Source organism: Vitis riparia, chromosome 12 (assembly GCF_004353265.1).
Source record: "Vitis riparia cultivar Riparia Gloire de Montpellier isolate 1030 chromosome 12, EGFV_Vit.rip_1.0, whole genome shotgun sequence".
Taxonomy (NCBI): domain Eukaryota; kingdom Viridiplantae; phylum Streptophyta; class Magnoliopsida; order Vitales; family Vitaceae; genus Vitis; species Vitis riparia.
Genome location: NC_048442.1, coordinates 11,640,105 through 11,656,840, shown reverse-complemented (window position 1 = coordinate 11,656,840; position 16,736 = coordinate 11,640,105). Strand labels below are relative to the sequence as shown.

The 16,736-nt window shown below is 37.9% G+C and overlaps 1 protein-coding gene across 1 annotated transcript in view; it reads left to right on the top strand.

The window, feature by feature from the left end:
- Nucleotides 1–16,736, top strand: part of LOC117926774 (outer envelope protein 64, mitochondrial) — a 43,824-nt gene that overhangs the window by 8,442 nt on the left and 18,646 nt on the right. The window contains exon 7 of the mRNA XM_034846065.1: nucleotides 8,488–8,656. Within this exon, the coding sequence (XP_034701956.1) occupies nucleotides 8,488–8,656 (169 nt within the window). The remainder of the gene's footprint in view (nucleotides 1–8,487; nucleotides 8,657–16,736) is intronic.

Below are 16,736 nucleotides of genomic sequence, written 5' to 3'. Positions count from 1 at the left end.
CCTTTTCGGAGGACCATATGGAGGGAGAGAAATAGGAGAACTTTCGATAACTGTGAAAGTGTGGATCAAACAATTAAGAGTTCTTTCTTGAATCGTTTATGGGAGTGGGTAAGAACGTATATTGGGAACGAATCGTTATCATTGTTAGAGTTTGCGGACTGGATAGACTCTTTGTAGGACGTGACTGATGGTTTTTGTATTCCTGTACTACTTTTGGGTTTTTTGGTTCCTTTGTATACATTGTGTATACGTCTTTTCATTCTAATTCATTTACACTTAAAAAAAAAAAGTGTTGGCATCCCTCCTATTAGTATGTGTTTCATAAATGCTTAGAATAACCTGATGTTATAGAACAAAACTTTCCTTAGGAAAGCTCCATAGCCATTTCCCTAATAGAGCATGATTCCTTAGGAAGACCTACCCAAACCCCTGACCTCCTCCTACCTTAGACTTAACATTAAATCATAACTAATAAGATGGTCTCTCTTGCTCTCCTTAGTCCTTGACCAAAGAAAATCCCTTTCTAATTTCTCAATTTTTCCGGCCACTGAAAATGGGATCTTGAATAGGGAGAGGAAATAACTAGGATTATGGGAAAGACATGATTGGATCACAGTTATCCTTCCACCTAATGACAAGTAGACTTTTTTCCACCCATTTAATCTTCGTGAAATTCTCTCAACCATCAGATGCCAAAAAATATATGCCTTTGGATTCCTCCCAAATGGGAGACCTAGATAGGGAAGAGGCAAGTTGGAAGCCTTGCAATCAAGCAACAATGCCAACCTAGTGAGTTGAACCTGATTAATGTTGATGACTGAGAGGGTACTCTTGTCAAGATTAACCTTAAGTTCAAATATCTACCCAAACACTAACAAAATAATCTTAAGAGTTTGTAGCAGAGTTTGCAAAGGGGTTTGGTGTGGGTTTGGAAGGAAATAAAAAAGGAAGGGTCTTTTTGGCATAATAAAACCGTATTCTCTGTGGAGAATGGCAAAAGAGTGAGATTTTGGAAAGACATTTGGTGCGGGAATGTTGCTCTATGTGATTCTTTTTTGATAGGGAATGTTGCTCTATGTGATTCTTTCCCTTGTATGCTGTTGCGGTTTCAAAAGAGGCTAGGTTCTCTAGGCCTTTTAATGATTGGGAGGTGGAGGAGGTAGAGAGGTTCCTTTTGGCAATTCAAGGAAAGAGGATGGTTACTAATGTGGAGGATAGGGTGCTTTGGAAAGAGACTAAGGATGGAAAATTTTCTATTAAGTCCTTTTATGGTGCTCTTGAACTTGGAAGTACAGTTTCGTTTCCAAAGAGCATCATTTGGAGCTCTTGTGTTCCCTCAAAAGTAGTTTTTTTTTTTTTTTTCTTTTTTTGCTAGGGAAGCTTCTTGGGGTAAGGTGCTAACCTTGGATCGTCTAAAAAGGAGGGGGTGGCACTTTGCTAATAGATGCTTCCTTTGTTGTGATGAAGAGGAATCTATTAACTATATTCTAATCCATTGTACCAAGGCAAAGGTGTTGTGGGAGTTATTATTTGCCTTTTTTGGAGTGTTGTGGGTACTTCCATCCTCAGTTAAAGATGCCTTTCTCGGTTGGCATGGTTCCATTGTGAGGAAGAAGCGTAAAAAGGCTTGGAAGGTAGCTCCCTTATGTTTCTTTTGGTTGGTTTGGAAGGAAAGGAACATAATTGCTTTTGAGAATGAGGAGTTTTCGGTTCATAGGTTGAAACGTTCGTTTGTATGTAATTTTTGGTCTTGGACTAAGTCCATTATAGATGAAGGACCTTTACCTTTAATCAACTTTTTTGATTGGTTGGTTCTAGATGAGGGCTGGTGTGCATTTTTGTTTCCCATCATCTTTTTTGTTGTTACCCATAGGTGCCTCTTGTATACTCCCTATATGCTTTGGGTTGGCCTTTTGGCACCCTTTCTTCTCTTTAATATATATATTTTTTTGTGTTTACCTATAAAAAAAAAGAGAAAGAGTTTGCAATTCTTTTGAACAGGCTCTAGAGAAGAAGATGGTGTCATCTTCAAATTGCAAATGGGACACTCTAATTTAACCCCTCCCTACAATGAAACCATCCAACAATCTACTTTCATCTGCTCTTAACATCATCCTACTTAACACATCAGCTATAATGGTAAAGACAAAAGGGGATAGTGGATCTTCTTGTCTTGGTCTTTTAGAAGCTTTGACCCAACCTTTGGCCTTTCTGTTCACTAGGATTGCAGAAGTTATCGAAGACAAACAACCTCTCATCCAAGTCCTCTATCTAGGACTAAATATCTTCCTTTCCAGTACATGGTTTAGAAAACCCCAATCCACATGATCATAAGTCTTTTTAAAATCAATTTTGAAAACTACCCCTTCCTCTCCTAAGCGTATTTCTCATCTCCTATTTCATTGGCTATTAGCATTGGATCCAATATTTGCCTCCCTTGAACAAAAGCACCTTGTGTAGCATGGATGGTTTCATGAAGGACGCCTCTTAATAGCCCTGATAAGACTTTAGCTATGACCTTATACGAACTTGTAGTCAAGCTAATAGGTTTAAAGTCAGAAATATTTTTGGTTTAATTCTTATTAGGCACTAGAGCTATAAAGGTGGCATTGGGACTCTGATTAATTACTTCGCTTATGAGGAATTCTGAGAATACCTTGGCTAAATCCTCTTTGATCACATTGCAACACTCTTGAAACATAGCAATGGTAAAACCATTAGGCCTAGGCGCCTTGTCCCTGTCTAACTGAAAAATGGCTTTACAAATCTCTTCTTCAGTTAAGGGGAGTTTCAACCATGAAGCACTCCCTGCTGAGATGGGTGACCAGTCTAACCCTTCTAACCTCCAAGACTTTGCAAGGGGACTTGTACAAAGGTTTTTTTTTTTTTCAAAAAATGCAAAATCTCTTCTGAAATACTATCATAGTTATCCAACAATGCTCCTCCATTCTCTAAGATCTTGATATGCATCCTATTTCGACTGTCATTAGCCACCCTATGAAAAAACTTTGAATTACAATCCCCTTCTTTTACCCACATCACCCTAGCTTTCTGTCTCCAATGCACCTCTTTCCTTAACAATAATTCCTTCCACTCCCCTTTTCTCAAAGCCCTCTTCACTGAAAGCTCAGGAGACATATTTCCTCCTTGCTCAATGCCTATCAAAAAAAAAAAATTTCCTCCTTGCTCAATAGCATTAATGCTAGCAATATCCGTAAGGATACTCTTCTTCCTCTCCTTTAACACCATAAAGGACTTCTTATTCCATTCTTTTAGTTTGGATTTAACAAACTGTAACTTCCTCATGAACTTATGCCCTTCATTAGTATCTAGATTTTTGTTTTTTTTTTTTTGGATAAGAAACAAGAGACACATTAATTATAGATAAAAATAACATGAGAAGGATGAGGAGTCCTCCCCTCAATTACAAAAACCTACTCAAAAAATAATTGAACACCTCCACGATGCAAGGAGGCCTATACAAAAAGGTTCAATCCACATAAAAATGTACATGGATATCATTTCCTTAAACCTTAAATAAGCTCCTCTGAATTTTACCCGGTTCCTTTTTATCTACACTTCAAATGCCAAAATAATCTAGATTTTCAAGCTTTCTAATTCTAAAGAAGTCTCTCTTTTGTGTTTAATTCTATTATTTGGAAAACTTAGGAGTTTTATGAAATAATAAGGAATCCTAATAATTTACTCTATAGGTTAAGTTCCTTTTCTTTTTTTTTCCCCCATGATTTTATTGATATTTTACAGTTTTCTAAAGTATAAAAAATTAGGCTAATTGTTGTCAAATAAAAGTATTATGATTAACCTTAATATCTATTTGCATACCTTTTAACTTCCAATAATAAGCCTTCATTGTTTCTCTATAACCTTAAATGTTTGATCCACTTCTTAAATCCTAAAAGAGTTAGAGTCCTAACTCGTTTCATTTGATTGTAGATAATCATCCTAAGGATATTCTACATCAGTTGGTGTCTTAAATGCTTCAAAAAAAAATCCCAAGAACTGGTTCTTTGAGAGAAACAAAACCGGGTCCAAGCCTGTGCAATGGGAATTGCTAGTCCACTTGTTTTATGCATGGTTGGACCTGTATTCCTAAAACATATATTGCCATTTACACAATGAGTTAATAGAGAACAAACTAATTTTAACCATTTACATTGTGAGTTAATAGGAGGTATTCCAAACAACCTAAGAAGTATACACTTGACATCAATTATAATGTGCAAACACATCCAAAACAAGTGTAGTGTGTACTCTATGAACATGCTATCTTAGCTGCCAGTGTGTGTCCAGAGATTCATGAAGAATAGATTTGTCATTCAAAAGGTGCCAAATTTTTTTATTTCTCATTGGACAACATAAGAATTCCTTGCACAACTAGTTGCCAGTTTATTCAATTTTTGAATTGAAGATTGGCTTACATCTACACTATTTTGAACATAGCAAAGTTCACAACAGAATGAAAAAGGAATAACATAACATCTTTTATCGGAAGCACTTTCATATAGCATTTAGATTATCCCTATGACCAAGGTAACCTCAAGAAATGCTTATCTTTCGCCAATAATCTCAGCCGAAAAACCTCCCAAATTCACCTGCTAAAGCTTTACTTTTAAATAAAAACTGAAGGATAAGTGGTGTTGGGTTGTGGGAAGCAGTAAGGAAGGATTGAGATCTTGTGAGTAGTATGATCTCTTTCTTAGTGGGTAATGGGTGAAGTGTGAGATTTTGGAAGGATAAGTGGTGTGGGAAAACTCTTTCGTGTGTGTCCTTGTCGTCTTTGTTTGCTTTAGTTGACTTAAAGGAGGCGTGGGTGGAGGATATTTGGGACTCCTTGGGGAGAGGGGGTGGGGCCATGCTTATCTAGACATTTTAATGATTGGGAGATGGATGTTGTGGAGAGCTTTTTAGTGCAATTGCACGGGAAGAGTGTGTGTGTGTAGGGATGTGGAAGACATGTTGCTTTGGACTCAAACAAATAGTGGCAAGTTTTCTGTTAAATCTCTACACAACGCCTTAGAGCTGGGCAGCTTTGTTTCTTTCCCTTCAAGAAGCATTTGGAACTCATGGGTGCAACTTAAAATTAGCTTTTTTGCTTGGGAGGCTATGTAGGGTAAAGCTTTAACCTTGGATCTAGTTCAAAAAAGAGGGTGAGCTCTAGCAAATGGATGTTATATGTGCTATGAAAATGAAGAGATCATAGATCACATCCTTATTCACTGTGTTAAAACAAGGGTTTTATGAGAGTTCTCTTTACCATGTTCGGGGTTTCTTGGGTGCTTCCTGTGTTAGGCAAACTTTACTAGGTTGACATGGTTCTTTTGTGAACAAAAAGCGCCAGAAGATTTGGAGAGCAGTTCTCTTATACATCTTTTGAACGGTGTGGAAGGCAAGGAATAGAATGGCCTTCACTGATGTCATTTTTTCAATTCAAAGACTAACAAGTTCTTTTGTTTATTCTCTTTGGTTAGAGACAAAGTTGTTTATATGATTATCTTCGGACTTTGGTTAGTTTTGTTGATTGGTGGGCTCTTGTTGAGGTTGTTTTAGCCCCTTTTGTTTGATTGTTCTTTTTTTTTTTTCGTTTTGGCGGTGGGTGTATAGGTATTGTATAACAAAAAAAATAAAATAAAAAAATGACCCTAAAATAAATTTCTGAATTCTCCTTTCACACATTCATTTTTACCCAAAAAAAAAGGGTAAATTTAAAATTCATCATCATTTAACTCAACAAATCTTATTTTAATGAAAAACCAGAAATTCATCAGGGTTAAACCAACTTTCTTTTTGATAGGTTATTTTAAACCAACTTAGAAAGAAATTTTCTGATTAAAAGCTTTCAAGCCCTTTCTTAAGGAATTCCTTTAGATGAAGTGGCAAATTCCCTCCTCAATGGAGAGTGCTTTATTGTCCATACAATTAGAGTTGACGAAAACAAAACTTCTCCTGTCCTTACTATAAGACATCCTTACATCTTCAAGAAGAGCTAAAACCTCTTTTTTGATAGCATTCCCATGCCTAAAATCTAGCATGCTTGGTTCATGATTTAAAAGAATACCACAAATGCTAGGTGTATCTGGTTCCTTTTGGCACCTACTGTTTGTTGTCAAATCCTTTAAAATACAAGGGGCACTCCTTCACAATACTTTGAAGCCAAAGCCTAAAGGGAAGCCAAAAAACAATCATTTCCCAGAAAGTGTCACCTTGGCCATGCTCTTTAAACTTTTTCCCCCCTACCAAATAACCCAATTCAATTTAATGTAGGAGCACTCAAACGGCTTAACAAGGCCAAGCAAGCTTCCAAACCAGCTTAGATTTCATTAGCATCTTAGTTTTCCTTTCTTTCTTTCTTTCTTTCTTTCTGTTTTTTTTTTTTTTTTAAAAAATTCATGATGTGAGAGTCATGTGATGTTTTAGTAGTGTGATTGGCTAGGATTATAAGGCCATTGTAGATTTTGTAAATTATGTCTGCAATTTATATCCATATAGCATCCTTGTTGGATTAGAGGTTTGCATTACATATACATAGTCTCTTGTAGGGAGACCATTAATATTGATTCAGTGAGTCAATATATGCTTCTGGTTATTTATTTATTTTTTGGTGTGCAATTCACTTGTGGATTGCTACTTCTTGTTTTCCTTCTTTGCTATTGCATCACAAAACAAGAAAAGCCCTCAACCATAGTCTTTCTTGATGAAATACTCTAAGGGGGTGTTTGGTACACGGGAATAGGGAGTGGGAATAGACATCTCATTCCTTTTCTCCCTTATTCCTATGTTTGGATAAATGTTAAGAAGGCGGAAATGAAATAAAAAATTATTCCGGTAGAAATCAAATCCAACTTATGAGTCGGATTTGCATTCATTAAAAGTAGGTGGTATTCTGATTCATTAAACCTATTTGATAATATAAAATAACCTAAATTACTATTTTACCCTTTTATCTTGTTCTTCAAACCCGATGTTTATCTTCTTTGTAAAGGTAGAGATCCATTCATCATCCACTTCTTATCTTCTTTGCAAAGCTAGAGACCCACTCATCATCCAATTCTCTGCAACAAGTGATTCTTCCAAATTGAATCAATTAAACCTTCCATGATATTTAAAAAAAAAAAAAATCAATTTCTAATTTATAGGGTTTTGGATGTTCATTTTGATTGTTGGATCTAGGATTCGTCATTGTTTGCTGCAACTAGGTTCTGAAAACTCCCTTCTACATCTTCGATCAGGTTTACCTTATTTTCTCTTTCTTCTTCTACTTCTTTATATGTGTTTCTTCTTCTCTATAAATCGATTAATTTTTTTTTTTATTAATTTATGTTTGGAATCTTTGATGTTTCTTTATCTTGTATTAATGGAAACTGGAGAGAAAAATTGAAATGGTTGGAAAAAGATTTTTCGATTTCACGTGTTTACAATATTGAAAATTTTTAATGGTTAGGAAAAAAATAAAAAGAAAAAAACAAACAAAAACAAAACTTTTGGTTTTTTTTCCCCTTTGTTTATTATTATCGGCGTCTTCCTTTCCTAGTTAAAGCTATTGATTCTGCCGTCTCGCAGAAAATCTGCTGCGTTTTCGGGTTAAAAATTATTCAAAATTTTAATAAAAATAATAATTGAATATTTGTGCATTAGGGTTATACGATTTTTTATGGTTAATTTTTTATTTATTGAGTATATATATATTTTTTAGTCTTATTATTTAATAACAAAAAACCTCTCAAATTTTATTTTTTTTTTAAAATAAAAGTAAAAATAAAAAAATATTTTAAATTATATGTAAGGATATTATTGTAAATTTATTTCTTTTTCATTTCCATTCCTATTATTATCAAACATTGGAATGGAAACAAATAATCATTTCAATCTTGCATTCCTAAGTTCATCCAAATGCTAGAAATGGAATCATCAAATTCATTCCATTCCACTAAGAAATAGGAAAGGAAACAAAATATTATTTCCATTCCCTATTCCGACGTACCAAACACCCCCTAAAAGCAATTTTAAGCATAGATGAAATACTCCTTAATGGCTCCTAAGTTGGGCATGCAAGGGAGAAGATCTTTTGCCATAAGGTCGATCTGAAAGGGGCAACCAAGGAATAAATGGTTTATGATCCACTTGAGGTCTAGCTCAAGTGGTAAAGGGTTGGGGAGGCTTTGTGGGAGGTTCCAGGTTCAAGTCCCATAGGGACAAAAAGTTTACTTATCAAAAAAAATAAATGGTTTATGACCCACCTGTATGTTTCACCAAATTCACTTGGCCTTCAGATTTTTTCAAGTTGCACCTGTATGTTTCTCTATGTTGCTTGAAACTTCTCTACTCTTGATAAATGTCTTGAATAATTATTTCCATTGTCATATTTTCATATTTATTCTTTTGCTCATACTTTGGATAGTGATGTTGCTGTTTAATTGAGGTTGTGATTTCACTCTGACCAACATCTATATGCCTATAAATGATTTTCAGATGTGAATTCAAAACAAATCATGAAGAGTGGGTTAAATCAGTCAAACCCAGGTTAGGACCTGAAGTCTCTGATCGTGTTCTTGCCGCGATTAACACTACCCATGAGAACATTAAAATTTTTTATAAAGTCAGGACTGAAATGCGAGCTGCCCTTCATAGTCTCTTAAAGGTATCCCCAAAATCTCATTTGCATGATTATCGCATTTCCATCCTGTGTTTCAGTAATGCTATGCATTCCTGTTCTACTGTATTCTGTTTTTGTAATCAGGATGCCTTTGTGGCATAATATAATTATCCTGATAACAATACAGAACTACTAGTGGTTGATAAAATAATTGTAACATAAATGTTACAAATGAAAACCTTTAGCTCATTCTAGATGAAGTATGATTCTCATCTGACACTTTATTTTTGTCCTTAAAAAGTTGTAGTGGTGTATGATAAACTTGTAGCTTTAAAAGGAGGTGGGAATAGAGACTAGACCAGTGTTGTCAAAAGCAAAAGGTGATGTCAAGGTGATAAGACTCCTTTTAGCCTAAGGTGAAAGGCGAAAAACAAGGCAATAGCCTAACTATTGTAAAGCGATAAAATATATACATATATTTACCTATTCGATGCTCAACCAATATAAGTGTTGTCTTCAACAATCAACACTATTAATTTTTCATCACTCACAATGTCTTATAAAATTAACAAAATAGTAATTATTATTCAAAGTATTTAATTTTATACCCCATATTATAAAAAACATCATATTGTTTAAAGATATTCACCTTATCTAAATGCATATTCTAATTTTTCAAACATCTGAAGAGCAAAATAAAAAACAAAATAAGAGATTGAACATTCTAGAGAAGCCTTAAGCATCATCATCAACATATTCATTGTTGAAATCAAAATTATCATCACTTCCATCAAGACTAGATTGATAAGGATACTTGGGCGGGGAGGTGCATGGGGCTTTTGCAGGTTGTTGGGGATGAAGTAGCGTGCTCCAGTGGTTAAGTCAGAGAAAGGGAGGTGGTTGTTGACTCTGACTTGCATGGTTTGGGTGTTGCTAGGGGCGCAGGAGAAGTTGCAAGAGAAGGTGGGAGGGGGAAAGCAGTTGTTAAGGAAAGGAGCTCTTTTGTAGTTGTTGGAGAGAGATTGAGTGGGGAGGGGAGTGGGCCTAAAGACAATTGGGCCGGGGTTGGTAAGGAGAGGTGTGGGCTGGTTTTTTGGAGACCAGGGGCCTAGATAGGAATGGACTTGTGGCCCAGTTGCGTTTTAGAGTGGACCATAAATTGGTGGAAAAAGGAGTTGGTGGGCTTGTGTCTTTTGTGGAAGAGGGCCACCCCAGTTGTTCTATGTTGAGCCTAGGGGGCCTGGTCTTGGGGAATGTTGATGGAGATTTAAAAAAGCCTAGGGCTCCTGGAGGAATGGATGTCAACTTGGAGGGAAGCATCGATGAGGAGATTCTTAGTGTTGCGTCGACTGTTGAGGCGATTGTTGCGCCTGTAGCGGATGAATCCCTGTGGGAGGAAGCTTCTAGGTACTCCTCTCTTGTGCCTCGTTCTCTTCATAGTTGTGGGGGTCGGGATTCTCCTTCTTTCTTTTGGGGGAATAAGGCGATGGTGGTTGCTAATCTGGGTTTTGGGGTGCTCGATGGGTTGGTTGATGAGGATGGGTTGACCCATTGAGGGTGATATGGGCAGATGGGGGGGAGAGGGGAGGTTTATCTGAGTTGGAAGGGGGGGTTGAGGCGGATGGTGGAAAAGGTTACTGGTGAGAGATTTGGAAGGTGGGTTGAATGAGGAAGAAGGAAGTGCATTGGATTCATCGGTGAACAGTAGCTTGTGTCTTTTTGCCGCTGGTTGGGGATGCCTACTAAGGGGTTTGAGGGGGAGTTTTTGTCCCTTATGAAAAGGATGCAAGAGAGAAAAAAGCTGAAGGGTAAGTTGGCTGGAAAAAGAAGGAAAGTCTAGAAGACCTCAAGATTTGAAAGGGAATTGAAAAAACTTGAGTGTTCGGTGAACTACAGTGTAGAGAGGTGTGTGGGGGAACTAAAGCTTGTTAAATGAAGTTGAGAATTTTTGGTGCAGAAAGGCCTAGGGAGGAACTATAGCTTGCTAAATGCAGTTGAGAATTTTATCGTGGAACATAAGAGGGGCCAATGATAGTGATAAGAGAAAGGTGATTAAGGTGTTGATTAAGTCTCAGAAAGTGGACTTGGTTTGCTTACAAGAGACTAAGATTCAGGAGATGTCTAAGAGGATAGTCTGGAGCCTTGGAGTGGGAAGATGTTTAGGGGGTTGTCAACTCGAGGGGAGCCTCCGGTGGTGTGTTGGTGTTTTGGGACAACAGGGTGTTACATTTGTTGGAGGTGAAGTGGGGATTTTCTCACTGTCGTGCCGGTTTAAGAATTGTGATGATGATTTCTATTGGAATTTTATAGGGGTTTATGATCTTACACGTAAGAAGGAGAGGGAAGGTTTCTGGGGTCAGTTAAGAGTTGTTAGAGGGCCATGGGGTGGTCCTTGGTGTGTGGCGAACGATTTTAATGTGGTTAGGTTCCCTATGGAGTGCAGTAGAGGAGGCAGATTAACCTTTTCAATGAGGAGGATCTTCGAGATTATTGAAGATTTAGAGTTAAAGGACTTACCTTTGTAAGGAGGACCCTTCACTTGGAGTGGTGGCCTGAATGATCAGTCTAAATCAAAGCTTGATTGGTTTTTTGTTTCCGAGGATGGGAAGGTCACTTTTCAAGGGCTGTTCAATGTGTACTCCCTAGATTGGTCTCTAACCATTGTCCAATTCTGCTTGATGGTGGAGGTTTGAGGAGAGGCCTAATGTCTTTTAGATTCGAAAATATGTGGTTGAAGGAGGAGGGCTTTAGGGATAAGCTGCAGGCCTGGTGGGAAGGTCCCAATTTTAGTGGGTCTGCTAGTTTTGTTTTGGTTGCAAAGTTTAAAGCCTTGAAGCTTTTATTGAGAGACTGGAATAGGAATGTTTTTGGAAAAGTTGAAGTCAATAAGGCTTTGGCTTCAAAAAGTGGACTTTTGGGACAAAGAAGAGATAGCTCGACCACTTGTTGTTCATGAGATGGAAGCTAGGAGAGAAGCAAAGGAGGATTTTAAAAAATGGGTTCTCCTAGAAGAAATTTCTTGGAGATAGAAATCAAGGGAAGTGTGGCTCTGAAGGAAGAGAATAGAAACAGTAGTTTTTTTTCCACAAGATGGCTAATGCTCACAAGAAGAGGAATTCGAGGGCTCGAGTTAAAATCAACGGTACTGGGGTTAACAGAGGAGAATGAGATTAGAGAAGGAGCGGTCAGTGGGTTTAAGGTTCTGTTGTCTACTACAGGAAATTGGAGATCCGATATTAGTGGCCTTTCCTTTACAAGACTGGCCTTTTACTGATGAGGTTTTTAAGGCTCTTAAGGGTTTTAATGGGGACAAAGCGCTAGAGCCTGATGGTTTTTATATGGCTTTCTGACAATTTTCTTGGGGGTTTGTGAAGGAGAAGGTCATGGGATTTTTCAGGGAGTTTTATGACCACAACTGTTTTGTCAAAAGTTTGAATGCAACCTTTTTAGTTTTGATCCAAAAAAAAGGGGGAGTGGAAGGCTTAAGGGATTTCAGGCCCAATTAGTTTGGTGGGAGGGCTGTATAAGTGGCTGGCTAAAGTGCTAGCGAATAGGTTAAAGCTAGTGGTGGGTAAGGTGGTTTCTAAGGCCTAAAATGCCTTTGTGGAGGGTAGACAAATTCTGGATGCTGCTCTTGTGGCTAACAAAACTATGTACTCGATTTTGAAGAGCAATGAGTGTGCGGTGATGTGCAAACTTGATATAGAAAAGACGTATAATCATGTGGATTGAACCTTTTGGCTCTCAGTTTTGAGTATGATGGGTTTTGGGGAGAAATGGCTAGGGTGGATGTAGTGGTGTATATCCACAGCCAAGTTCTCCGTTTTGGTTAATGGGACTTCCTTAGACTTTTTCCAAAGTTCTAGGGGTTTAAAGCAAGGAGATTCTCTCTCACCATACTTGTTTGTGATTGTTTTGGAGACACTTAGTTGCCTACTAAAGAGAGCTATGAATGGGGGCTTTTTAACAGCTTGTAAGGTCAGGGGTAGAGGTGGTGAAGGGGCTTAGGTGTCTCATTTATTGTTCATGGAGGATACACTTGTATTCTGTGAGGCTTCTCAGGATCCAATGACGTATTTATGTTGGACCCTCATGTGGTTTGAGGCCATTTTGGGGTTGAGAATTAATTTGGATAAAAGCGAGTATCTTAGTGGGATGTGTGGAAAATGTGGAGGATTTGACTGTAAAACTTGGTTGTAAGGTTGGGAGTCTGCCTTCCTCTTACTTGGGATTGTCGTTGGGTGTGCCTTTTAAGTCTATGGTTGCTTGGGATGGTGTGGAGGAGAGGTTTTAAAAGATATTGGCAATATGGAAGAGATAGTACATCGCCAAAGGAGGGAGGATTACCTTGATATGGAGCACTTTGGCTAACTTGCCCATTTATTACATGTCTGTACTTTAATTACCCAAGACGGTCAGATTGAGGTTAGAGCAAATTCAGAGGGATTTCTTGTGGAAAGGTGGGGCTCTTGAGAGGAAAACTCATCTTGTAAGGTGGGGGACTATTTGTTTGGACAAAAGAAAAGGGGGGTTGGGGGTGAAGTGTCTTTTTTTGGGATAAGTAAAGGAGTATTGTATTAAAAAGTATACACGATGTATATAAATACAAAAACCAATAGGGGCGAGAAAGCACAAAGAACGACTGCACCCTACAGGGAACTTAACCAATCCACAAAATATATCAAAAAGTAATACTATTCCCCATGTACACTCTTATCCCAATCCCAAAAGATATACAAAAAGAACTTTTGATTGTTTGATTTGAGCTTTCCCTATCCTCAAAGGCTCTCTTATTTCTTTCCTTCCAAATAGACCAAAGAATGCAAAGTGGGGCAATTTTCCAAGCGTTTTTCCTTTTTTTGCCTACCGAGCAACTCTTCCAACTTAAGAGCACCCCTCGCATAGAAGCATAGTTTTAAAAGGCTAAATGCACAAAGTCCTTCTGAAGCTTAAGGCGCGGGCTTTAGTGAAATGAGACGCACCCTAGTTTACATATATAATTTTATATCTCTGGAAAGGTACGTTGCTTCTTCTTCTTCTTCTTCTTCTCTTCTTACTCTACTTAGTGGCTTCTTCCTCTTCTTCTTCTTCTTTTGCATGCATGAGATAGGGAGCCCTAATCTGGGTTGGGCCTTTTTTTTCAAATTTTTGTTGAGTCAAAACTGGTTGGGCCCTTTTTTTTTTTAAGCCCTAATATGGGTTGGACCTTTTTTAAAAAAAAAATAAAAAAATTGTTGGGTCAAAACCCCATTCTGGGTTAGGCCCTTTCCTTTTTTTAAAAAAAATTTTGTTGGGCAAACTGTAGCATTTTGGGTTGTAGATGTTCTAAAGAGAAAGGGACCAAAACAATGTTGTTTTGGCCCTTTCTTCTTTAAAATAAGCTGCATCTCAAAACACTGCGTTTTGACCCAATTAAAAAAAAAAAAAAAAACAAAATAAGGGCCCAGATTAGGGCTCTCTACTTCGCCTCTGCAACTTGTTTAAGGTTTGTGGAGGAAGAAGAATAAGAAGAATGGAGAAGGGAGAAGAAAAAGCGTACCTTTTTGGGGCTTTGCGCCTAGCCGAAGGTGAGTGCCTTGCACGCCTAAGCCACGCCTTCTTCAACAGGTGTTGCCCCAGTAAGGCGAGGCATTGAAGGTTTGCGTTGCGCTGCCTTGCGCCTAAGTGCGCTTGAAACACGCCTTCACAACTATGCATAGAAGAATGCATCACCCACTATTCATGAAATAGAGAAAAGACTAGTTGCCATAATAAGCTTGCTTTCAGGCAAGGCAATAAAATATGATCTCCCATTTCCTCTGTAGCCTTATAGATGTAGCATCTGTTAGGCATCCTCCATCCCCTCCTTCTAAGTTGGTCCTGTGTCAATATCTTAACCCAAGTTGCCTCCCAAGCAAAAAGGTTAACTCTTACAGGGGCTTAAGAGTTCCACACTATACTATGCAGGAAAGATTCTGCTCTCTTACTTGCCAAAGTGAAGTAATAAGACTGAACTGAAAAGACTCCATTCTTGGTCCCCAACCAGACCATGTCATCAATGGTACTCGAAGCAATGAAGTGGTTATGCAACCTCCCAAAAAAAGAATCAACATCCTCCATCTCCCAATCATTGAATTGTCTAATAAACCTTGGACCCCAACTACCACCGTTCCAAACATCTACTACCCAAGCATCCTTAGAAGAAGCGATAGAATAAGGGCCCAAGAATGCATCCCTCAACAATATTTCCCCACACCACCTATCATCACAGACCTTCACTTGAGTCCCTGACCCAACTTGAAGCCTTGTTTTAACTTTGAATGCCTTCCAACTATTTTTGATTGCCTTCCAAACTCCTATACCAAACCTCCCTCTCACCTCCTTTGTGCACCACGCCCCTTCCTGAAGCCCATACTTACTAATAATTAACCATTTCCAAAGAGGATCCCTTTCCTTCACAAATCTCCAAGACCATTTCCCCAACAAGGCCTTATTGAAAAGAGATAGACTTCTAAAACCCAACCCCCTTTTTCTTTCTCCGTACAAACAATCGACCACTTAACCAAATGGGGCTTTTTCACCAAATCCCCTCCTCCTCATAGGAAGTCTCTTTGGATTTTTTTCAATTTGGCCGCCACTCTTTTGGGAATATCAAAGAGGGACATAAAGTAAATGGGCAAGCTAGATAATGTGCTCTTAATCAACATTTGTCTTCCACCTTTCAAAAGATATTGTCTTTTTCACAAAGCAAGCATTTTTTGGAACCGTTCCTCCACCCCTTCCCAAACCCTATTGGACTTGTAAGGAGCACCTAAGGGGAGGCTTAAGTAAGTGGTTGGAAGAGAGCCCACCTTACAACCTAAAACCTCGACAAACTCCTCCACATTTTGGATATTCCCAACAGGAATCAGCTTACTTTTCTCCAGATTTATCTGAAGACCTAAGCAAGCCTCAGACCATATAAAGACCTAACTCAAATACTGTCACGACCCAAATTCCGGGCAACCCAAAATTTGGCCCATGACCTCAGGTCAAAGGTTTGACCCTAAGGGTTTCTCCTACTCCACGCTGGTAGTCAACCAAAACACTCTGAAATTTTTTTTTTTTCCTCCATGTATAAACCACACTAGAGTTCCCACCAATTAACAACATACTAATCAATACTCAAAAGCAACAAGATATAATAATTATCATTACAGTCCAAAAATAAAAGTTCACAGTTGAACAGTTTAATCAAAATAGAGTCTCATTACAGCGCATGGTCCACAGTTTGCTCAAAACAAGTTCCAGTACCACAAACACAATAGACACAACACCCTCCACTAGGCCGCTCCAGGGGCATCCTGAAGTCCTCCCTGCCCCACCTGTGGATCCTTAGGAGTGATATTTGCATCTAAAAAGATATAAAAAGGAAGGGTGAGCATTCCACATTGCTCAGTAGGGTGCCTAACACCCAAGGGGTTAATGGGAATTACTAAGTTTCAATGAGCACAAACGAAACATTCATCAACATTGATCAAACCACTATTTGAATCTCTATAATTATACACAATTTCACCATTTTTCAACAATTAAATGAAATGCATATGAACATGTGACACATAGTCATACAATGCATTGTGGTTCTCGGGTTTTCACTGAAGGATACACATCCGCACCCAAATACACTCCCCATTCAGAGTCTTCCCGGGGTAAACTTTTGGGTCTTTCACCCTAGAGATCTCTCTCCCTTCTTAATTCACCTCACATGAGACTTTACTTTTCATCATTATTTCATTTTTTTTTTTTCTTTTTCCATTTCATACACTTTTCACAATTTTTATCCTTTCTTCACACAACCATGATGTAAATGAATGCCATGAGGTTAATTACTCTCATTCATATGTATCATCAATATCATTGGAATTACAATCATGCTACAATTCTAAAATTTCCCAACAATTCCAACAATCCCAATAATCCAATATAATTATTTTCCCACAATAAAATCACCAAAAATATTCCAACAATTTCTCAAAAATTCACATATCAATAAATTATAACCTATACCACAATTTTATAATTTTCCAACCATGCCAATAATTTTCAATAATCAAACATGATTATTTTTCCACAATAAAATCACAAAAAATATTCCAACAATTTC